At 43.0% G+C, this 25,256-nt stretch overlaps 1 protein-coding gene across 3 annotated transcripts in view; it reads left to right on the forward strand.

Annotated features, from left to right (window-relative positions):
• Nfia (nuclear factor I A) overlaps nt 1–25,256 on the forward strand; it is a 344,021-nt gene that overhangs the window by 226,598 nt on the left and 92,167 nt on the right. For all 3 annotated transcript variants that reach the window (XM_059254554.1, XM_059254555.1, XM_059254553.1), the window contains exons 4-6: nt 280–354; nt 16,348–16,465; nt 22,763–22,890. In XM_059254554.1, the coding sequence (XP_059110537.1) occupies nt 280–354; nt 16,348–16,465; nt 22,763–22,890 (321 nt within the window). The remainder of the gene's footprint in view (nt 1–279; nt 355–16,347; nt 16,466–22,762; nt 22,891–25,256) is intronic.

The raw sequence follows: 25,256 nt of genomic DNA on the forward strand, positions 1-25,256 counted from the left end.
TTAAATTGTCTTTTGTTTCAGATTTCCTGTTGATTTTTTTTTCCTAACCATCTCAAAAATCACCCAGTTGTTGTTTCAAAACTTTTCCACAACCTCCAGACTCAACCCAAAAGCCATGTCTGTCCCCAAATGACTGTGCCCTCCCACAAGAGCACGGAGGATGTTGAGTGTGCACTTAGACCGCACACGCTTAATCATAATGCGATGAGTATTTACACTTGCGTTGTCAAGCACTTTCTGTTTGTGACACTTGGTTTTCTTCTGATTTTGTTTCCACAGGACATTTGGGCTTCCAGGACAGTTTTGTCACATCAGGTGTTTTCAGTGTGACCGAGCTAGTAAGAGTGTCACAAAGTAAGTATAGTTTTGCTCTGATTTGATCCAAATTTGCCGTCCATTTGTGTTTCCTCTCTTAGGGCGTTAACGCTTTCAGAAAACCCTTTTCGTTCTTCTCCTTAGAGGAACTATACCACTGAGTTTGTTTAAAAGCCAACATTTTAAAGCTAGGAATAATTAAGTATTTTAATGGGGGCCATTGTGGTAAGGACCGATACTGAATGTCTCCCATAGTCCTGGGTGCATAATGTGAACTTGGCTTTAAAAGATCTTGAATCTTCCCTGCTCTGGTTTCTGAGGAATTCTGCATTTAGAAGAATTTGTTTCTGACCTTTAAGCAATGCTAATGCTCTCAGTTTGAGTGGCACATTACAGCATGGTCATTACCAGCTTGTCGATAACAACTACAGCAATGACGGAAGAGTCCGTGCCACCACCGAGTTCTGTTGATCAAAGGCCCATTGATTGTGTGTTTGTTATGGCATAATCCAAATCCAAGAAGCATGGAAGTCTGTCTGTCTTTGACTCTCTGTCTCTTCTTTTCGCACCTCACACATCCATTTGCCCTCCCTCCAGAATATCTCTGTTTTCAAAGCATTCCTCAAGTGACCACCTGCTCTCAGTCTCAATTTAAAAGTGAAATTACAAGGGAACCCACAGCAACAACTAACCTGGGCTCATAGGAGCTCACGGAGTCTGGACTGACAGCCGGGGAGCCTATATGGGACTGACCTAGGCCCTCTACATATGCATGACAGTTGTGTAGTTTGGTCTACATGTGGTCCCCTTAATGCTTTGGCTGGCTTTTGGGAACTATTCCTCATACTGGGTTACCTCGCCCAGCCTAATACAAAGAGAGAAGCTTAGTCCTATCTCAACTTGATATGTCATGCTTTGTTGATACCCATGGGAGGCCTGTCCCTTTCTGAACAGAAACAGGAAGAGTGGATGGGGGACGGGCAGGGATGTGGGAGGGAGAGGGAATGGGAAGAGAGGAGGGAGGGGAAACTGCAGTCAGGATGTAAAATAAGTGAATAAATTTAATTAATAAAAAAGTGAAATTAAGCATAAATATTAAAAGTTTACTCTTATATCCTCTACCTACTTGAAAATACTAAAGGTAGGTAAGTGTATATTGCTAAACATGGTTTTCAAGTGGCATCAAACTCTTTATGGAAGGAAATGGAGATTGTAGCCCTGGTGTATGTGTTATAGGCTCACAAGGGTGCCTGGGTAAACCAGTTGGCCCTAATAGATGCCAGGAAAATCAAGTCAGCCTGATCTTCCAAGCCTAGATTCTTTTAGCTCTTGTTTCAGTCATCACAGCCAGGAATAATCTTGAGGGTCCAAAAAAATAGGATATGATGTGGGCCTGAAGGAAAACCCAGGGATTCTTGAACATTTATTATTTGCTGAGCACTCTGCTAGGCCTTGGAGAAGGGTGTATCAGTTAATTCTGGCAACAAACTCTAAGGTTACAGGTGACTGTAAGGATCATTTATCTAGTTGAAGTCATTTATTCAAAGTCAAACAGTGAGTAAATGCTTCAGCTAAGCCTTGCTGTAGCTACAATGTCTACTCTGAGACTAACTCAGGGGGAGTTGAGAAACTTTTCTGTTTAAGACCAGGCAGGTTAAGTAATGGAAAGGCAACTGTGCGCCCTAGAATTCTGGCAGTCAGGGAAGCTGCCATTGGTGGTGAGGAACTTCTGGGTGGTCATGGTGGAATCCTCAAAGGGAGGCAGTCGAAGGACCAGGTGGTGGCCTGCAGTGGAGATCCTGTGACTGTATTATGTTAAATGTGTCCAAAGTGCCAGCTGAGGGGGAGCTTAGAAATGGCTTTGTTGACAGGAAGACATGTGCTTCCCTGGTTAGTGCATAGTTGATTAGCCGGTCTAGGATCTGGCCATAGACAGATAATAATGCACATATATTAAAGATGGTCAATATTCTTCATTTTTCTTGTGCTCTTACTAATAATAGCACATAAAGAGTATGTCTTATCAGAGTATATCAGTCATAGCAGCATTAGAGGGAAGTATATTTATTGAAGCTTTATTGAGATCCAAGCATAGCCTTGATTTAAAAAAAAATCCTTTTCACTCTAATATTAGAGCTCTAGCCCATTTCATTCTGCCTTGGCTGCTCAAATCTTGCATTAGTCTTCATTACCAGCAGAGTTCCAAGGTCTGGGGGTTGTAAGAGGCCAGACAGCTCAGAAACATCCCTGGCATCTCGCCCTTCCTCCCTTCCCTTATTTTCTTTTCAGGTCTTAGAGCCAAGATTGATTAGCCCTCCACTGAGTGTAAGGCAGCATGATTGCCAAGTGAATTCTACATGTTCCTTCAAGACTGCCAGAGGGGATGCCTGCCCTTGGGGCTAAGTTTGCAGAGTGTCTTGGATTGTTTCCTGTGCCTGTGTAGGGGGCTGGTTAGCAAAGGCCTGGCATTGTGAGCCTCCTTCAGCTTCTCAGTGCTTTCCGATTCTGCACACTGCTGTGTAATCGCTCCAGGATTCACTCACACATGGCCTTGTGCTGACTGCAACAGTTTGGCAAGAGTAGGACCAGGCTGCATCAGCTAAACCATGGCTTCAGGCCAAACTGGTCAACTATATGCCAGAGACCCTCTCTTCCTTGTAGATCTTTAATCTAGGTTTGTCAAGGTTTATTTTAGAGATCGCCTTGGCTACTGGAATAGGGATCCCCAAGCTCTGCTTCTCAACCTGAACACCTTTCTCAAAGGTATATGCCATAGTTAGGTTTCTGTTCCTGTGATAAACACTGACCAAAAAATAACAAGGGGAGAAAGGGTTGATGTGCCTACAGGTCACACTCCATCTTCAAAGGAAGCCAAAGCAGCAACCTGGAGGCAGGAACTGAAGCAGAGACCACAGAGGGATGCTGCTTACTGGCCTGCTCAGCCTGCTTTCTTAGACAATCCAGAAATACTTCCCCAGCAGTGATACTTTGATACTTCTCACAGTGGGCTTGGCCCACCCACATCAATCATTAATTAATAAAATGCCCTATAGACATGCCCACAGGCCAGTCTGATGTTGGCAGTTCCTCAATTGAGGTTTCCTCTCCTAGTTTGTGTCAGGTTGACAAAAACTCCTTAGCAGAGCATGCCATCCAAGCTGCATAAAGAAGGTGAGTCCTTGCTCATCCCTCAGAAATGGGTTGCCCCTTCTCTTCCTGTACCCACATGAGGAGAGCTGAGCCTCTGTTCTAGGGCTGCAGGGGAATACTTTTGCAGATAAGTAGAGCTGAGGAGCATTCTGCATTCTTGAAACAGGAATAAGCTAACTGGCAGTGTGTTGCTGAGACCCAGGATGTTAGTCCTGCATTGTTCAGTTTGAATATGAAAAATTATGTGAGTGAGAATTACCAAACACATAGTTGTATTTTAGTCCAGACATGTGGACACTGCTTCACTTGGTGTTTCTGTGTCTGGGCCAGCATCCCTTTTCACAGATGAAGGATGCTGTGGTACTCAAAAACACTGAGCATCTTGCTCCTGCAAGCCCTTGTTGTGATGGCTCCTGTAACTCCATCATAGAGTGAAATAGACCAAAGGATTCTGCGCTTTGATTGATTAATCATTTCTTGTTGAGGTGATATATCTTTAAACGATTGCATTTTTAAAGGATTGCTATAGTGCAAAATTGAACAAATAAAATACACAATTTTATTTTCCCTAGATTCATTTTCAGTATGATTTGTTTTCAATTAGTAGATTTCATATTTTTAATTTGGATGGTGCTGTATATTGAGTCTCATCATGCTAGGTAAGTCCCATACCAATTAGCTATATCACCAATCCTATTAGAGCAGTTTTTTAAGTTTATCATTTTCAGTTAGCAAACCACAGAGTCCCTTATGCCCCATCTCTAACTATGACCCCTGTTAGTAACAACTTTGGGTAGTTTGCTACAATTCTTACTATAGGTGAGCTAATATTGACACACAATTATTAACTAAAGTCTGTAGTTTACACTAGGGTTTCCTCTTGTGTTTTTGTTCCTGTTATACATTCTAAGTATCTCCACAAAGGTGTAACAGCACATATCTACTATTATGTGTCATGCAGGATCATCTTACTGCCCTGAAAGCGCTGTGTTCCACCTATCCACACTACACACACACACACACACACACACACACACACACACACACACACACACCCCTCTTGGATCGATCTGTTGTTTTGCCCCTCATATGGGTATTTTACTATCCCTCATGTCAGAGTTCCTTATTCCCTCTGAATTTCTTCCTTGGTGATCAAATCTGACCTGGTTTTTTACTTCATCACAGTCACAGCTAGTGGTGACCACACACAGTGTGGATACTTCTTCATGTCACTCAGAATCCTCTTGCATGGAAGGTTTCTCTTTCCAGACACTTAGTGTTAACCTTCTAAATTTGATCGTAAAAATATTTACTTCGCCCATGATTCTGGCGAGGCTTTAACCGTGATAGAGTGGGGAGTGCTGTTTCAGTATTTGCAAAGGAAGAGTCCCTGAAATAACTATCTGCTGATTTTGTTGTCTGTGATGATAGTGCCACCTCCAAGGTGGCAAAGACAAAGAAACTGAGCCCCACAAATTCCTAGGTGAAAGTTATACTAGACAGCCGGGCTGCCTGACAATAAATGCTTGGATCAAATGCAAGGAACTGCCGAGACTCAGGACTGGCCCGTGGGAGCTGCAGTCCCCCATGGACTCCTTCATCCTAGTCTCTTGCCCACACCCTTTCATTTTTCACCATCATCATCTAATGTTTGTGAACTGTAGCAAAGGAAGTACTGTAGCTGAAAGTATGGATTTGTTCTGTTGCCTGTCTCCACACGTGGCAGGACCATCTGAAAGCACTTCTCCTTATTTATTACCTTGTTCCACAAGAGGGAGAAAACACAGACCACTGCACGCTGGGCCAGAGAAAAGGAAGAATTCAGTACAGGGCAGAGGCTCCCAGGAGCGACTGTGGTTCCGAATCACTGAGGTTGTTTTAGCATAATCCCATGAAGGAGGAGACAGGAGCCATCTGTTGAGATGGCGCTTTATTACACAAAGCCCTCTACAGGCATTTTCAGATAGGCCCCTCCCATGAGCTGCCATGGAGAGCCATTCTGCTGGCTGCTGAATGTCGCTGCTTCAAGGGCTCTCTGTCAAGCCCACTCTTGTTTATTTTGTGCCAGCGTTTCCTCAAAGTATGTGCTCTGAGGCTGCCAAATGTCCCTCCTGGTGTGAACTCAAAAAGTTCTGCTCCAAACTCCACTACTGCTCATTTCCTTCTAAAGTGCTGACTGTTTTCCTTGAAGTTGCTGGAGTGACTCTGAAACCTTAAAGGCCTCAGTGGGAAAGAGTAAAACCACAGATACACACAGGCCATTGTGCCTCTGGTCTGTTGGTTCTGATTGCCAGCGTGGTTTGTACACCCAAACTGGCTGCAAGGGTTAAGTAAACTTCGTGGCTCGGGATGACTTCACAGCCCTGGAATTCTGCAAAGCCAGGATTCCCAGTCCACTGTGGCTGGCCTTAGAATCTTTGGGTGTGAAAACCACTCTCAGCCACTCAGCCTGTGCTCTGGTTCCTGCTGCATGGCTGCAGAATCTATTAAAGTCCAGCAGATGGATTGCCCTGGCTCTGCCACAAAGCCTGGCTGCCGGGTGGACTTCGGGTTCCTGAGTTGTTTGTCAATGGAGAGTGGCAGTGAATGGAACAGGCCTGTGCCTCAGCCTGGCATGAGGTGGCACCCTAGTGGCTGTTTCCTGCCTTGGGAATGTGCACTGTTGATATTCTCACACAGAAATCATGACAGAGTTCCGAATACAGTTCGTTTTTAAACTTCTTTTTCAAGTCCTTGGTATGGCTTCCAGCGCCCATACCCCATGCACATAGGTTTTCAGGCCAGAAGTTTTGTAAGAACCATGGACCACAGTCTAACTTGATGTAGCAGAAATACTGAAACAGAACTAACTCAGCTGAAAAAAGTCACAGTAAGAAAATGAGACTTTGGTAGGAATAAGCTAAAACTTGAAAATACAAATTGTTCTTACATGGGAAGACTAATGAAGAAGTGGATCTCAGATGAGAAGTCTCTAGTACCCCATCCTTTGGGGGTCACCACTTAAATAGTTGCAGTTCTTTCTATCTTTACTGAAGCAGGAAAACTCAGAAAGTTGTCTGAGCAGGCAGCCTGTTGGCTGTCTCTGTTAAGGCACACAATAACAATGACCATGGCACAGACATTATTTTTTAAATAATTTATATTCTTAAGCAAGGTCTTCATTTGAAAGAAACCATTTGGGTTTCAGCATTAAAGGAAGAAACAAAAAGATGATGATAAAAAATAGACTGCAGCCCCAGCACCAACAGTCACTATGACCTTGCCTTTGTTTGCCATTACACAATTCAATGGCAGGCCACTCAAACTATGCTCTCGATCAATATCCTATTAAAGCCGCACAAAAAGTCTCCATAAACTTAGTGGTTAGCTATGTTTATAAATGGAACTCAGCATAATTAGGTGGTCAATAGTGGGCTCCACTAGTAAGTTTAAAATGAACATCACACATCTTATGCGTAGAAGCCAGAACCAGCCCTCGGAAGGAACGTAGGGTGTGTAGTAGACAATAGGTTGGAAGGCCTTTTAAAAGATCAGCTCTACATACAAAATGCAGCTCCTAAAGAAAATCTGTTAAATAAGTTACATAATAGGAAATGCTGATCGGTCCCTTAATTTTTTTTTTTCAAGTCTAAGCTATTTTATTCTAAATGTATTACAGCATTGCTAATGTTTCATTTTCTAGTTTAAATCAAGCCCCCACACAGAGAGAAAATAATGAATGTTGCCACACTCTTAGGAAGAAAAAAAAATCAGTCTGTCTGGCTTAACTTAACAGATTTCCACCAGTATAATTCAATACAATTTAAAAATAAATGTTGAAATGGGATTATTTCTGAAGAATGCTTTGTCATACAGTTTTTTTTTCCTTGACTCATTTGGGGTGAGTGTTTGGATAGAAAATCGGGAAGCAAATGGGGTGGGCTGGCAGGACTAAGATTTTCTACAATTTCTTAGGAACCCCATTCACATATGGGTGGCTAAACTTGACTTCTATCCCATCCTCGCCAACCAAAAGAGGATGAGCCCCTGAGGTGAGAGGTGACCCCACCCACATGTTGGCTTTGTCCTCAGCTGGCCCTGCCCTACTATTAGACATGTGTGTGCCCTGTGTTGGATATATGTCTTGGCCATTCATTGTATGTGGACTACTGTGCATGTTACAACTAGTGGGAGTGTGCTTCTGACGCTGGGCGGCACTGTGTATGAGTGTCCTGTGCTCTCTGTTACACTGTGCTCTCGCCGGTCCTGGTCAGAGCTGCTGATGGCTGGGTTTGGTCCCTTTGTTCTCTAGCCTCAACTGAAGCTTCTGCTAAGTTTACCAGATTCTGAGTACTCTTATGATAGACACTGGACCTTGAGGAAAGAAACACACATAATACCTTAATGTACATTCTAATTTGTTGTCATGGTCTCTATTTATGGGTCCATCAACTGCTGATCTTTTCTAAGTCACTTCTGCATATATTTTCTATGTTTAGCACAAACTATCCATGATCAAAATGGCTGTATGGTGCCGTGAATAGTTCAGGTTTTATATTAGGGATGAAAGTTTAAAACTTAATAGCTATAGGACGTTGGTCAGTGTTTATAATGCTGCTGGTCTGTGTTTCCTTCATAGGTTATAATCATTTATTTAGTACAAAATACTTAAAGTCCTGGCCATAGGCTGAGCATAAATGATTATACCTCTCAGGAACATAGCAGAGGTAAAAGTAAAAACAACCTAATGTTGAATTACTGAGTGCTCAATAATGGTAATTACTATGATCATTACTGAATTAAGCCTTTGCCCTTGGTCATCTGCTATGTGTTCTTGAGCTGATCCTTGAGCTGACCACTATCAGCAAATTTATTTAAAAATATGCACATGTGTATGTAGTTGAAGTTTTTCTGTGTCCCCCCAGCTCCTGCAGCCGCTCAGACCCAAGTAAACACACAAAGGCTTATATTACTTATAAACTGTATGGCCATGGCAGGCTTCTTGCTATCTAGTTCTTATATCTTAAATTAACCCATTTCTATTCATCTATAAGTTGCCACGTGGCTTGTGGCCTACTGGTACTTTTATATCTTGCTTCCTCTGTGTGTCTGGCTGGAGACTCCTGACTCAGCCTTCCTGTTCCCAGAATTCTCTTCTCTGTTTGTCCCACCTATACTATAATTCCTGCCTGGCTACTGGCCAATCAGCATTTTATTTATCAATCAGTTAGAACAACACATTCACAGCATACAGAAAGACAGACCCAGCATGTGTATAATTATGAATGACCAGTTTTAGGATTGTGTTCTAATAATTGGTTATTACAACCATTATACTGCTCACTTCAGTTAACTGTGACAGAATAAGAACATACCAGTACTGCTCTTCTTCATCTGTCTAGAACATTCTTAATCCTCATGGTTTTAGCTAAAGCCTACCTTTCTGAAGCATTCTGGGTAGCTAATGGGTATTTAATGAGTAATAGGGTGTTCAAAAGTCCTCATTCTGAAATGAATGGGTTAACCATATCTTCATTTTAAATAATATATAATTCTATAGTATTTAAAAATATGCTTCTATTTACAAGTAAAAATTCAGGAGATCACTACTGATAATACGTTCTTTAGTAAATCTTTATTTGCTCATAAGCCTCACTTTGAAGAACAGATACTAATATCCAATGAGTAACACTAGGGAGCTAAAAGCCTTCTTGTGATTTCCAAAAGCCTGATAGAAATCCCTTTTGCCCCACAATAAGAACCCAAAATGTACTGAGATTTGGTTTAGACTATCTGATTGTAGTTAACCCTCGTGGACTGGAAAGGCTGTTGATGACAGCCTGTAGGCATGTCTGGGATGAGGCTGACTAAGCACACTCAGAAAAGCCCCACCACACATCAGATACTGAGCTGAACCATCCAGTATATGATTAATAGGAGTACATAATTAACACCTAATAAGTGGAGGAGGAAAAATTAAGCAGTTCTTGCTGAAAATGACTCAGTTGTTGTTGTTTTGTAGACAGGTTATTAGTGTGTTGTTAAGAAGGGACTCTGTTGATATAGCTAATGGTCAGTACCAGTGTACTCTTGGGATAGGAGCTTATGTGTAGAAGCCCTTCCATGGTTTATAAATCATTGTGGTAAAAAGACCTTTTATGCCATCAAATCCATCCCCTGTCAAGAAGACTGAATCCCGTTGCTGAGGCTGTATCTTATACTAAACGGGTACCACATCTGACTTCCACCAAAAGCTAAGGCAAGATGATGCTCTAAAATGCAGAAAATCAATTCCAGTCCCAAAGGCAGAAGCCACTAATGCAAGAATCAGTCAGCATCATTCACTGCCCCATGGCCACTCTCCTTGACCAAGTGTGAGCTGCTGCATCCAGGAGAGCACAAGCTACAATTCCTTGTGCTGAAGACCTGGAGAAGAAAAAAGAGGGCACACAAGTCCTGCTACTTACAGTGATAACTTATCTCATGAGACACATCTCCCCAGTGCCCATGAGACAGCAAAGACCAGGAGAACAGGCATGTGGCTCTCTGTTTCTTTAGGTAGATATCTAGAAATACCTGGCATTAAATCCCTGAGCTATTCCTGAACCCTTTGCTAAGCATCACTGTTTATTTTCTCATTTCAAAATGAGAACAATGTTAATATAGTCCCTAGGGGTAGTGTAGGATAAAATTATATATTTTATGTACATATCTGACACCTAATAAAAATCAGCAGACAGAAGTCCTTTGCTGTTTTCATTAACATGCTCATATGATTTTTAGTTAAAGCAGTAAACATTTGTTACACATGTAATCTGTGAAATGACCTATGCTGTGTGTTAAGAGGGATATGTAAATAAGTAGAAGATAGCTCATCCTCCATAGAGATTATGTCTGAGTTCCTCAAGCTTCAAGATTAACCTTCTGCACAAGACTTACCATATGCGCAAAAGTGCCTGAGTAGGAATAGCTTACTAGTTAAACTTAAAGTAGTTATCTGTTACAGGTAAACCTTCATGATTCAGAGTGGAATACAACACCATGTCAGTGAATTCAGTCTATTTTAATAAAATTGAAACCTCTTTCATAAATAAAAATTTGTGTTTCTATCTCTCTTTTTGCTCATACCTTCCACCTACCCCCACCCCCGACACACACACACACACACACACACACACACACACACACACACTCATACACAAGTTCCTTAACTTGTGTCCACAAGGCACGACTGTGTGAATGAGGTGATCTGTGTGTGCTAGCAACTGCCTCTGCGGGGTTAAAAGCATTCTGTTGGCTTTTGGCACCTAGCACTACATTTCAGAAAAAGCATTGCTTAAATCTTTTAATAGCAGGCAAGCTCGTTTCACAGAGAGGGAAATCCATGTTTTAGTTCAGTGCTTTCCTTTTCTGTTCTGTCTGAAAATCCTTACTCCCAGCCTGCATTTGGCCACTCCTTTAAAAACAGGGGTAGAAAGGGGAGATCAGCACAGGGTTTACAGACCAGAAATCTGCTTGGCAAAGGAGTTGCTGAAGACTGTGGTGTAGAAGCTGCAGAGAAAGTACCTTTATGATTGATTTCCATTCAAGTCAGACTGAGTGCAGCGTGGTCATTTTTCTAGCCCATAACTGCTCACACTGCAGCAGTCTGCTATCTGCAGGGCGTCTGAATTATAGCAGTCTATGTCCGTGTTACCTCTTACACAAATTACTTACACTGGTTTCTTTTTCCATGCAAATTCATCAGTTTTACAGCCCCTTCATAGCCACAGTCAGGAAACTCTGGCAGAGAACACAAATTGATAAAATGAGTTAATTTTACTATACTTATTTTTTTTTCTTTCTAAAAGCCCTCTCTTTTAGGCAGTGTTCAGGAAACATATTACAGTAAAAAGGAGGTAACAAAGGAGTTGGATTTTCTTGCCATAAATTACTTTCCAAGTTAATTTCCTTTAACGATGATTCCAGATTCGCCAGTTTTCATAGCATTGTGTGTCTCACAACTGAGCCTTTGATGGAAAGAAGAACAAGTATTTTCCCATGTTTGCTCCTTTTGTGGCAGTGACATGGACTTTCTTATAGGACCTTTGCCAATGGAATGCAAAACAACATGAAATTGTTCCGGCATAGAACTGTGTACTATTGTTGGCGTCCCCAGCCCCCAGTCTAAAGAGCAAGCTCCAAACTCTCTGGGAGTGTTTTTGGTCATACAATTGAAAGAAAAAGATGTCTTAATTTTTCATAGTTATTTTACGAGTTAGAAATGGAGTGCTGAGTCCTCATAGGCTTTGGAAGGGATTTATGGCTGTTATTTCTTTTTTTCCCCTTTGTGTTTATTGGGGGAGGGAGCATGCAGATCTGAGGGAAGGAGAGTTGTGATGTCTGATCCCTAGAATGCAAGCCTCTCCAGGGCAGAGGGTTTCATGTCCTGTCTACTGTTTTTAAGCATATGAAGCAATGCCTAAGGTACCAAAGGGGCTCTTTAATTACGCATTGTGTCCCATGCAATGCAGCTTCTGTGTGCCTTCAACTGGAGGCTGGACACATGGGTAGACATTTTGATAATGCTTCCTGCCAGTTCTTGTCAAACAGGCCATAAGCTCAGCACCATCATCTCCCAGGCAGAGGAACCTGGAAATTTGGATAGAATGGTTTTTTTTTTTTCCCATAGTCCTCTCTTTCCAGCAATGCAACCCTGAGCAGATTGTCTCTGGTGGATGGCAGAAGTTCAATAACCACAGCCCTATCCAACTGCTAATGTGTACAGAAGAGCAGGTCATCAAGAGGGTTGGCTACTGAAGTAACCCCTTTCTTCCAATAGCCCACATTACTATAATGATGCCTTAATAGCAAACCATTTATTAAGAAATGACACAGAGTACATTCTACTCATGACAGGAAAGAGGGGGAAGGGAAGATGCATGGCTTAGAAATAACATCTGAAGGCACAATTTCCAAAGTTAACCTTTTGAGAAAAACTCCTTGGTGAACAAGATACTTAGGCTAGAGTAATTGCAGTATTGCTTAAGAAACAGGGGTCTCTTCCTCTACTTTTGCACGTTTATAGAATACACTTTCATTTTTACTCCAAGTTGAGGGAGGTGAATGGGGCTGATAGCCATTTCCTTAATTCAAAGTGTATTTATTGATCTTCAACTGTCTACATAAAGGGTAGTGAGCTGTTGAGGGGCACAGAGGCAGTTCTAGGATATGGATGACTTAAGGTCAGGTGGTCTGATCTGTCTTCATGACTTGGGGACATCGTTCCATCTCTTTGTGCCTTGGTTGCTTCCTAGTGGCACTGTGAGGATTAAATGGAAGGATGTGCTTAATGATCTTAGCCTAGCAGCTGGCCCATGAAAAACTGCTTAAGAGTGTGATGATGATGATGATGATGATAATGATGATGATGACGGTAATGGTAACGCTCGGGGCCAGTTTTGCATGTTTATCATAAGTACTATGATATGGTACTATATGGCTGTAGTACTTCCTAAATACATGGTCTCCTAAGGTCTCCAGAAGCCTTCTAACAGTTTCCTTCTGGTGTTCTGTCTTCATTGCTTATCAAAGGCTCTGCCTGTTCTCCACATGGGAGGCTCTGAGAGTGTTGTGCTTGTTATAGGGACACTGTGACGGGAAACCTGCACTTAGGTGTGAGGCCCTCTCCTAGCCAGTCACAAGGTGACCCTACATACGGTTTGGGCTGCATGTATGGAAAGTGATGTAAACATGTGTGTGCAAGGACTCCCTATAGAAGGTACAGTTTGGGTCCCTGCATTGTTAGGATCATTTAACCTGGGCTGAGAAGCTCATTCTCATTTTCGATTCAGGAATGTTTTAAAATTTTAGATGTGCGTGTTTGCCCATCACTCACCATGACCACTGAGCACTTTGGACCAGGCTATCTGGGGCCTTTGCTGCATTCCCCATTACTGTAAACTACATGGATCACAGGAGGTCAATACAGGGCACATTAGGGAACATGTATGTGGACCAAATTATTTTAAATCTGTGGAGAGGTAGTGCACCATATTTACATATGCATGTTTCTTCCTTCACAAATTCTGGCTTCCTTGATATTTTAAAAAGGTAACAGAGGAAAAAGACATTTTCCTGGGATGAATCGAACAGTACGTGAAGTGTTCAGTGGAGAAGTACCAGTGTCCACCACTCGGTAGATGCCTCAGAGTTCTCGCACTCAGTTCAGGCCAGGCCTTGCTACTCATCCTCACTCTGATTACAGCAGCCAGGTGCAGGAGGATCTCACCTTTTCCTCTGTGCTCAGGGGTGAGAAAGCTTTCCCACCAAGTCAAGGCCTCAGCTCAACTCTGAAATTTGTGGAGAAAATCTAGATTCCCACATTGGACACTGGCATGCCTTTTCATTTTCTCTAGTTACCAAGACACATGACTGTAGGCTCCAGGAGACACAAGGCCTTAAGAGCACCTGTCATGTTATTAATGTATCAGGCAGGCAGCTACGGTAATGATGAGTGACATGGGCCATCTTGCATAATGGCCCATTTCATACATAAAATATTGTGGAATAAAAGATGAAATTATGCAAATAAATTGAACACAAAAGCAAACGATAGAATGACTAGCAGCATTATTGAGTGGAAATCTGTTTACACTATTGTCAATATGAGCTAAAGCCCCCCTTTATTAAAGCCTGTTATTGAGACAGGTGTTTGATTTTCAGTTTTCCATATCTTAGTGAAGAATTGTTTTTACAGGACAGCTATACTGGAGATTTAGTCATCGCTATCAGTCAACTCAATGTATATTCTTAGAAACTGCTCTGTTCCTGACTCCATAATTACTTAAGGCACTATACAATTCATCCTGCCTCCCAAGCACCAGTCCTGAGAAGCGCTCATTCCTGACACAGTGAATTGCCAAATATTGCTAACTCCTGGCTCCTCCTGGCCATCCTTTTATATCATCTCACCTCGTCTTGTTTAAATGACGTCACTGCCTCTGGTTTTACTAACTCAGTTCTTCAACCACCCCTCCTCTCCCATGCTTCCTCTCACGAGTGAGAGAGATTTCTAGATTATAAATGCAAAACTGATGGTATCCCCATAGGCTGCTGGCCCTTCTTTGTCTAGTGAATAAAACTCAGCCCAGCCACCTGCACAGATGACACGTGTTTATTGATTGCCTCCGGCTGCCAGGGCTGATGCTTAGACAGTGGTGATCTCACTGCAATGCTTTCTGTTCCCAGGGATGAGAAGTGCATCAATGGTTCACAAACTTGTGATGTTCCAGACTCAGATCTGTGCTTCCTAAAGAAAAATACCAGATGCTTCATGACCTAACCTTAGCCATCCATTGTGACTCTACTTGAGCTATGTCCTTTTCATTCTGTGTCCTATGACACAAAGCTGTCAGAAGCCCAGTCAACATCTTCTGTTCTCTTTAGGCTAGTCACTCTACCCAGAATTCCTCCTTCCCTCCCAGTTGCATGTGTCCTCCTGTCCCTTCCTCTGCGGGTGCATTTCCTCAGGCCCTTTTACCTTCTTGAGCCTCTTCTTCTCAAGCTGGGTTAGACACCCACTTCTGATGCTAGTTTCAGAATGACTGTCTAAAGGCTTCTCAGCTATCTCTACCTTAATCTGCCAGGTTCCCGTGTAGAGTGTTCATGGGTGTGACCATCTCTCTGATCGACATGTCTTCTTCTCTCAGCAGTTATTGGTGATAGCAGTGCTCCATAATCATTTCCTGAGTAAAATCTGGGCTTATGGGTGCTCCTAATTATCTTTTCTCCTGACAAGTATCAGTGTATTGAATGTATTTATCTACATATATAGACTTAATATGTACAGGGTATATTAGTATACACATCTACTGTACTGCTTTTACATAATATTTCAAAAAGACTTCTTGAACTGATAGTCTTACTGTGGAATTTAGAGTTTTAAAAGAAGATTGGTAGATGTGATTAATTAATTCAAAAAATACTTATTAAGCTACTGTAGGCAAGGCATCTAGAAGCAGGAAGACATAAAAAATACAGGCAGTCATATCTCAGAAATGATCCACTATAAAGATAATAAATAGGTCAGTGTTATTGAATCAGAAGTTGACAAAAATCTTCTATAAAGTGTGGGTAGCAAATACTTTGGCTTCACAGGCCATGTGATCCCATTGGAGCTGCAGTTCTTGCTATCATGGCAGCGTGCAGTCAAGGCGTATGCAATCAGTATTTCTCTGGAAAATCATAACTCTCTCTCTCTCTCTCTCTCTCTCTCTCTCTCTCTCTCTCTGTCTGTCTCTCTCTCTCTCTCTCTCTCACACACACACACACACACACACACACACACATACACACACACACCAAAAGAAGAAAACCAAACCAAACAAACAAACAAAACCAGACCTCAATGTACAGATGTGTGCAGGCAGTTCATGTGCCATAAAGCAAAGAGAATGCACATAGTTCACATTGCAGGAAATAGGAAATGGAGACCTAGATGGATGGATTCACTCTCATTAAAATTCAGAACAGAATTCCAAAATACAGATAAGGAGAAGCTGTTGGGATCAAAGTGAGAAAACATAGGGAAAATTCGAGGCAGTCATTTAAAAAACATTTAAGACTAAAACATGAGAGGTATTTTCATTTAAGCCACCCAGGAATGCCATAAGCTTGGTGACAGTTTACTATTACAAAAAAGAAAAAGATAAAAGGCACATCAGAAAGAATATGCCTTTTTGGTATGGACCGTTTTTTATTGTCAATGTTCCTTTGAAGTCACAGTTTATTAGTGATTATTCTGGATAAGCTTTGCAGATAAATGCAAACAGAAAATGTGTTCCATGCCGCACTAACGTAGGTTCTAGCTGATCTTGGATTCACAGGAGTTAACTTATGGCTTGTTTGGTCTCCTCTCTCTAGCACCAATAGCTGCAGGAACTGGCCCCAACTTTTCTCTCTCTGATTTGGAAAGTTCTTCATACTACAGCATGAGTCCAGGAGCAATGAGGAGGTCTCTACCCAGCACATCCTCTACCAGGTAAGTGGATTGGTGGCCTCAAAAGAGGCTAAAACATGGAAAGGCACACCTTGATCTTGAATTCTGTGCATGCTGGGCATTCAGCAATGTGTCTATAACAGTGGAGGGGACAAAAGTAGTGGGCTAAGCCTCAATAGGCTGTCTCATGAGAGAGCCAAAGCAAATATACGTGAGACAAATGGCAAGTTACACACACACACACACACACACACACACACACACACACACACAAGCATGCAGACATGCATGCACACCAGCAAGAAAAAACAATCACTTCAGTTATATGCCATGAAATAAGCATGATTTGAATAGGCTTTGTCCAAAGGGCAAGGTGATCAACTCTGAATGCTAGTTAGCTTTAAGGTATCTGGATGAGGGATAACATGAGCAAAGACATGGATAAGAGCAATAATGAATGTAGCATATTCTCTGGGAAAGATGGATGGACTTGACTAGGGGGAAAAGAGGAGAGTGCTCTGGCTTGGTTGGCATATGGTGGGAACTGACACCAGCCTAAGCACCCTGGGCCTCCCTTAGCCTGCTGGGCCCCATAAGTCCCCAAATCCAGTCTGTTGAAGTCTCCCAAAGCTACAACTGATTTGGTATCCTGGTATGAGGTTATAAAATAAATGCAGGTCAGATAGCAAGATGGGGCCATCCTTTGGACCCAGGTGGTCGGGGAGGCCTTAAAAAGCTCAAGTTGAAAAGCGCAGCTCACTGTGAGTGCCAGGCTTCCCGATCCCCTTTTGCGAGACCCTGTGGTCTCTAGATAACCTGGACCACGGGTAGGGGATTAGGCATCAGAGCCATGGTGTTCCTTTACAAATTGGCTTTAGCACTGGACTGTGACAACAAAGGAAGGAGCAGAGCAGGACTGCCAATCATGTTTGTGTACTTTGCAGAAAAACATTTATCAAATGTGATTTCTGTTAAAGCAAGTACAGACACTTATGATTTAAAATACTGCCCAGAGTGTGGACATTTCCCTTGGTGTGGGAGGCCAGCTCACCTTTATGACCAGTGTCTTAAAACATCACCTTGAAGATGAATCAAGCTGCCGTGTCTAACGCTGTATTATGCCTTCGTCTTCAGCTTTGTTTAAATGTTCTTCTTAGTTCATTACAGTATTACCTCCACAAGGAAAGAAGAGTCTCCAACCCCAAATGCGTTTATAACAGAAGAGGGGGATTGCGAATACATTTAGGTGTTAATACACTTGGAGGGTTTTGAATATTTGCTGCTGGAACAGACAGTGTGCTCAGCCAACAATAAAAGCTTTGTAAATACTTATGGGCAGTGCTTAATTTAAAAGTGCATGGGTGGCTTGTTTTTCATATGTGAGCCACTGTCCCATGGACCTCTCTAGCAGTATCCCCCTTACCTCCTGTCCTTCCATGTGCTCCAAGCTCTGTTCTGTGATTTTATGTTGTGACCTGTGGTTGAAAGGCTGATTATTGTCATGTAAGAGGCTAATTCTTCTATTCTGTCATTCTCCTATTCTGCGAATAACTAGTCCCAATAAGGAGTTAATTATAAATATTAGTAGTTAATAACTCAGTAATATTTGGGCCCCTTCCTGGGACTTTTTTATTTAGTTGTATGTGTGTGTGTGTGTGTGTGTGTGTGTGTGTGTGTGTGTGTGAGAGAGAGAGAGAGAGAGAGAGAGAGAGAGAGAGAGAGAGAGAGAGAGAGAGAGAGAGAGAGAACATTCAGGTGCATGCTTGCACAGGTGTACAATGGACGTCAAAGAACAGTTTTGGGAGCCAGTTCCTCCTTTCACCTTTACATGGGTTTCCCAGAAGGAACTCGAGTCACCAGGCTTACCCAGCATGCACTTTACCTGCTGAGGCATCTCACTGCGTGCCCTAAGGTGATTTTTTTAAAAAAAGTTCTTCAGTATATAGACTCAACAGAATTATCTGTTACACATTAGAAACTGTGCCTTGAAGAATGTCCCAGGTTGACATACAACAGTTTTAGTCATCTCCAGCAGACTGTCTTGCCATTGTAGCCATGGAGCCGCCAGAGCAGAGTAGTTAAGCAACTTGCCAGGGCCACAGCCCTGGGAAAGACAGGATCACTGTTCAAATTCAGGTCTTCTGTAATTTACAAACCATAGTTATTTACACTGAATTGTCTTAGCAGCAATGCTGTATCCAAGAGCCATAGAATGTGGGATCCTAGCAAATCAGTGTCTCAAATCTCCACCTTACCAAGGTCCAGAGGAGCCACTGTCTGGATATTGTTACTCTATTAGTAGCCTAAGCCTGTCTTTCCTCCCAGTCTGGTTCTATGTCCTTTGAATGACAGTGTCTAACTTTTCCAACTCATAAGCAAACAATAAGCACCAAGTATTTTTACTTGGTACTGTGGGCACAAAAACAAACCAGATGAGCTTTGTAGAAATGTTCAGATTGGTTTATGTGAACCCTCGGTAAGGGGAATGGTTTTGCCTTGTGGATACAGAACAAGGTAGGTCTCACATAGTAGGAAGCATGCAGTAGAATCTTTGTGTTAGACAGTCAGGAGCAAGAGACAGAATCAAGGACTAGATCATTTACAAAAGTTAAGAAATAAGTAAAAAAAAAAAAAAAAACATGATCTGTGTTTCCCATATGCTTATATTGCTCCAGGATGAGCATCTCCAAAATTATAGAAAAGTTGGGTAAAAATAGAAGTAAGGGTTATATTCTAAAGAACTTTGTCAAGATAGTCATCCATGTGCAGTTCATGGGATCTGTACACTGTGTCTCAGAAGCCCCTTGTCTATTCTTCCTGGCACTGCCAACTTTCCTCCTGCCTGGATCCTCTTCTCCTTCTCTCCACACTTCCATCTTTGCAGATGCTGAGCCTGTGTCCACCCTGCACGTCCTCGTACGCAAGCTCAGGTGTAAACTGTAATCCTATGGTGTCCCCACCTGTACAGTTCATACCTGAATTTTATTAGAGCACTCCCAAGGAAGACCAAAGCTTTAGAACTCAGAAAAATACTTAACAATGGGAGAGCAACACACAGTGGAATTGACCTCTAGGGTTGGATCTCATTGACTATAGATGCTTGGATGATCCTTTGTCACGTGTGCTCACAGAAGCTTTTGAGCACTTAAAATAATCTGACACTGGAGTAGACACAAGATCAAAAAACAAAAACAAAAAAAACCGATACCGATAAAAAGGTGGAGAATTCGTAGGTTGTCAGCCAGGATGAGGTGGAACTTTCTGGTGATGTCACCTGTACTTCTGGTTCCCAAGACCACAAAGTTCGGCCGGTCAGTTTCTCTGAATGTCTCTGTGGTGGAGATGGAAACCAAAGCCAGGTAAATAGTGGCATCCTGATACACATGTAAGGGAGGAAAGGGGTCTAGGGAAGGATGATTAGGACACCAGAAGATGCAGAATCTCCTGCAAAGTTAATCTGCTAGTCCTCAAGTAATGTCAGCCTGCACCTGTGCCCCCTGAGCACAGCTAGGAACTTGATTCAGTAAGCACCTCAAGTCTATACTTGGAAATCACAAATGCCATTGTAAAACAGGTAGTAATTGTGTAGGATGCAATTGTGCACGATTCAAATTATTCCTGTTGGTCGTCCAGATACATAAGACTCAGTGTCGTAATGTAAGAATCATGGGCCGGGCAGTGGTGGCGCACGCCTTTAATTCCAGCACTCGGGAGGCAGAGGCAGTTGGATCTTTGTGAGTTCGAGGCCAGCCTGGTCTACAGAGCGAGATCCAGGAAAGGCGCAAAGCTACACAGAGAAACCCTGTCTCAAAAAACCAAAAAAAAAAAAAAAAAAAAAAAAAAAAAAAGAATCATGGAATATCAAGGCAGCACAGTTCCTCTGAAAAAAAAAAAAAAAAAAAAAAAAAAACACCATAATCCCATCCCCACAGCTCTTATAGTCTTACCAGAACGCAAGTCTGGTTTTTGATTGACTGGAGTATACTGGGGAATTTCACCCAACTTACAGTCTTCTAAGTTGCAAGGTGATTTAAAGTGGCCAACAGTTTTAAAATACAAGTGTTACTAAGTGTAGAGGAAGAAACCAGACCCCATGTGGAAAGTAGGGAACTCCTTATTAGGTCAGGAACCCTGACCAAGAGATTTACTTTAAATCTGGCCCTTAACTTCCTGCTTGCAAGGCAAGAAGGGGAACCAACTGGCTAGATCACTTGTATTTTCCACTAAAAGAGACAATAGAATTGCATTTAGAGACACTAGGGTTTTCTGGTTTTTATATATTGGAATTAGTTTTCTGCCTGTATTATGTATAATCTCAAATGAAGGACATGCCTTCGATACATTTTACATAAAACAGAAAAGGTTTTCAAGTGGTTATTTTTCACCAAACTTCAAGAAAAAGGAAGACGATTAACTAGGCAGTTCCAGACCTGTCCTTGAGTCCTAAATTAGCATGGTAGCGTAGGGTTGCTTCTGCGTAATCTGGTTTTAATGAGACTAGAACTTAAAACCTAAGAACATTGGACCACCCACATGAATGATTTTAATTTCTTACCTAAATCGTGTCCTGCACATTTTAAAAATAAGATTGTGGCAGTGACATTATCTCCCCTTCTCCAGGTTAATACCCCTCCTTTTCCCTGGTGCCTTCCCAGGTCCATATTCTGCACGCTTCTCCACTTTTCCATAATGAAACTCCCATGTCACACCTCTGTAGAGGGCTTCAGAAGTCTTTGTTGCTTGTAGGATAAAGTCCAGATTTACAGTATCGTCTTTGGCCTCCATGTTTTTCTTCTGTTGGGCCCCTCCATTGGTCTCAGCATCTCAGAAGCAATTTTCTGTGCATCACACCTGGCTTCTGCCACTGCTGCCAGACACCTGCTCTTGGGGTGATTCTCAGTGTCTGGTGACCTTTATGCCATGAGCTCAGCAGTGAGGGTGGATGCTGCCCTGTCATCCTCTGCTGTGATCCCAGGGGGCCAGACATCACCCTCTTCAGTTCTGAGGCATGAAAGTGTCATGGGGCAAAGGAAAAATCCCAAGGTTAGAAAAAAAAAATTATGAAGCTTGAGACAATGGCAGTTGGCCAGAAAATACAGAGGGTTTTAATATTTTTGAAATCATAATAGTGCCTGAGTTGTGCATTAGTGGAGTACCAGTCCACCTGAGCCATTTCCTGTTCCTGTTGCCATCTCCTTAGCCCTTACAGACAGCTCAGGAGCCCCTCTGCTCTGAGAGGTTCTTCTGAAGCTCCAGGTGTAAGTACCAGTGTCCCTGCATCTGCAGCCCGTGCATGGTTCCTTCCTGCCCCGTCTGCTTCTCTTGGGCCTCTCCATCTCTGTTCATGGAGAGCCACGCGTGACTCGCCACACCATTCTCCATTGCCGTGACGCCCCTGGCATAGAGGAGCTACACCACCAGTGTCTGATGAAGGAAACCCAGGGAGAGTTCTGCGTCCTGGCACATGGGCAGGTTTCCCAGCTGTCACTGCCCAGGGCGGGAGGTCTGCCCATGCAGCAGTGTGGCGCTGGAACTCTCAGTATGGGGAGCTAGCACGGGAATAAGCCACGGTGATGTTTCATTGTTTTCTAACCCTCAAGCTTCACCGTGGGAAGGTTCTTCAGTAGTTCTTCAGCTGGAAGGAAAGAGATTGTATCGTGGAAGTTCCTTGGCCTTCCTCTGCAGAAACCGAGTCTTCATTCACATAAGTGAAATAAAATGTCACTTTGCTCATCTCTGTGTAGAAGGACATAAAAGTCCCTAGACCACTGTATGTCTGTGCCCTTCCTTCCTGCTATTTTTAGCCGTTCTCTTTGGCATTTTATCTCAGTGCCTAAAGGAGTAGCTGGACTAACTACACAGATATCTAGTAAATGTCTTTTTTTAATAAACAAATCCAAGTGGAAGATGGAAAATGTCCTCCCAACCCCCGACACAAAGCAATCCAAGAATTCCTAGAAGGATAATGAGCCCTGCTTTTTATTTACTGACTTTTAACCTGGGGGCTTCTGCACTGAGTTGAATAAGTTTCTAGACATTCGGCTAACGGCTAGCCCTAAGTCACATCTGTGGAGACAGGATACTTGGGCTTCCTAAGTGGACGCCAAAGCAGGAGCTCCCTAAAGCAAAACGTCACCGGATAGAGGTGGTGGCAACAACTCCATCAGTAAGGGTGAAACCAGCGCTTGGACGCATAGGCCAAGTGTGTGTACCACATCCAGTAACTTGCCCAACTCCAGACAAGCCTGCAGAACTGCACATTTTTTTTCCACGAAGCATCCAGGAGAAAGGTGGCTTAGAGTGCTTGTAAACATGCATTTCTTTTTTTTTTTCTTTCAGCTCTACAAAGCGCCTCAAGTCTGTGGAGGATGAAATGGACAGTCCTGGTGAAGAACCGTTTTACACAGGCCAAGGGCGCTCCCCGGGGAGCGGCAGTCAGTCCAGTGGATGGCACGAAGTAGAACCAGGTGAGCAGGGAGAGTCACGAGAGTGAAGAAAACAGCATGTGCATGTAGTTGCGTTGTCACACTCAGGCCAGAGTGGCCGAGAACAGCAGATGTAACTGAAGCGAAAGACAGAGGAGAGTGGGTGTCGTCTCGCTCGTGGCTGTCACCTGCACTTGGAGGCCACATGCATTCCATTCGGCTTTGGTTGGTTGTTGTGCTGAGATCTCACTATGTTAACCCACAGTGGACTCAAGGTCCAGGCTCCAGTGTTCCTCCTGCCTCCGCTTCTTGAGTAGCCGGGATGGCTCTTTCCTTTTGCTTTTATATAGACACTCTTTTTATTTTGTCTTTTAAAGTATACTCTAGTACTCATAAGAAAATTATCAATCTTTCCAACTGCATGGATAGCAGTGTGAAGTAGAACAACTCTCCTGTGTTGCAGATTATGACTGGATTTTTATAACATCAGAACGTTTGGGGTGGTTTTTTTGTTTTCCTTTCCTTGTTGCTGGCTGTCGTCATGATTGTTTAAACACCATAGCCACCTTTATGTCCATCTGCACTAACCTGAGTACGTTCCGGTTGGTCTCACCTTGGGATCGGCAGGTGGTGGCTGTAGAATCTCAGAGCAATTCTGACATCAGCACTTCTGGAGACCTTAATGTCTGCCTTCCACGTGGCTTAGGGGAATGGGCTCCAATGCCTTCGTCAATACAAGTCAAACCTTAATGTCTGCCCTCCATGTGGCTTAGGGGAATGGGCTCCAATGCCTCCATCAATTCAAGTCAGCTGGGTAAGAGGATAGAGGGGTTTGAGAATCATCTAAAGTGGGGTCTTTGCTTCAGTGACAGGGCTGTGTGGTTATAGTTAGACGGCATGACCTTCCTGTAAAACACAACCTGACAGTAGTAATAGCTGTTTCGGTGCTCTTGAGGATGAAGTAAGGTGATCTGTATTGTCCACTTAAGAATTATACCCAGCACAGAGTGATACGGGGGGGGGGGGGGGAGAGAGAAAGAGAGAGAGAGAGAGAGAGAGAGAGAGAGAGAGAGAGAGAGAGAGAGAGAGAGAAAGAACACAAATTCTCCAGCCCCACTCTGGTCTCAAAGTAACTGCCTGCAAGAACAGACGGGCACCAAGAAAATCTTGGAACTAGCCCCTCATCTTCAAAGCTTACACCTCCCTCTCCTCCCCACCAGTTTTTCAGTATACAAACGCTGTGGCTATAGATGGCTTTATATGACTCTAAAGGAGCCGCAGAAGGGAGATTTTAGGGTGATGGAACCATCTGGATCCTGATTATGGGAGTTTCCATAATCGATATGATGTCTGACATTCACAGAAGTATGTGCCTCCTCCCTACCTTCGCTGCATTCTATCCTAATTAAAAACAAGTAACAGTAAACCCCCAAGCCCTATTGGCTGGGTTTTTTTTTTATCTTGTTCCTTTATGAAAATGTGAAACTCCTGTGTGATTTCCTTCTGCCCAGTGCCCACACACAGCTCATCCGGTCACCCCTTCAGGAATCTTCAGTGGAAATTTCTGGATTAAGTATGATGCCACTTCTGAGAACTCAAGGGTCGATGAGGAGGCGGTGGCTCCTGCTTTCAGGGGATTTAGAGCAGGCGGGGAATCAGAAGCAAACCATCTCAGTGTTGTGAGGAACACAGGGGTGATAAGATCCTCTGGGGTCCTTGTTTGCCCATGTCACCCACCCAGCACTCCGGGTGTGGTCGTTTTTCTCTGCAGGCTGTACTTCACAAAGGTCCACGCGTAGCTCAGCTAGCCTGAAGTGCCTGAGAAGTAAAGCTGGTCAAGCACGAACGCAAATGCTGGGTTCCCTTGCCAGCACCCCGTGCCCGCTGTGTAGCGCTGATGAAAAGTTCACGTGTATTAAAAAAAATTAAAAGATGGAAAACTTTTTTGAGCCCCCTTTAAATTTAGTCCTAACATTCCTCATTCCTGGTTCAGCAAAAGTTAGCGTCAATTGTATATATACATACAGGTGTGGTCCGTTTGTGCTGAGGTGCTATATGCACATGTCCCACATATGCTAAAGCTGGCTTATGATGTTAGTAGACACAAAGCTCCCGCACAGTGAGCCCAGCCTTTCCAGCCTCCTCTACTTCTTCTCTGGCGTATTTAGGGACTGTGAGGGCTGGTGGAGCAGAATACTTTGGCCTAGTAACTCTTTCATTCAAAGTGGTTCCTGTTCATACCTACACATGACGAGCCAAATAATTATAAATCCTGACATCTGTATCTCCACACCCGTTGCAGTCATCAGAAAGTTAAGTTTAATGGTTAAATCCTCTTTACATGGAGAGATTTTTTTCCTTTCCTTCTTCTTAAAGAAATTGTGTTCCTGAAGGGATTGCCCATTGTC

Source organism: Peromyscus eremicus, chromosome 2 (assembly GCF_949786415.1).
Source record: "Peromyscus eremicus chromosome 2, PerEre_H2_v1, whole genome shotgun sequence".
NCBI classification, from domain to species: domain Eukaryota; kingdom Metazoa; phylum Chordata; class Mammalia; order Rodentia; family Cricetidae; genus Peromyscus; species Peromyscus eremicus.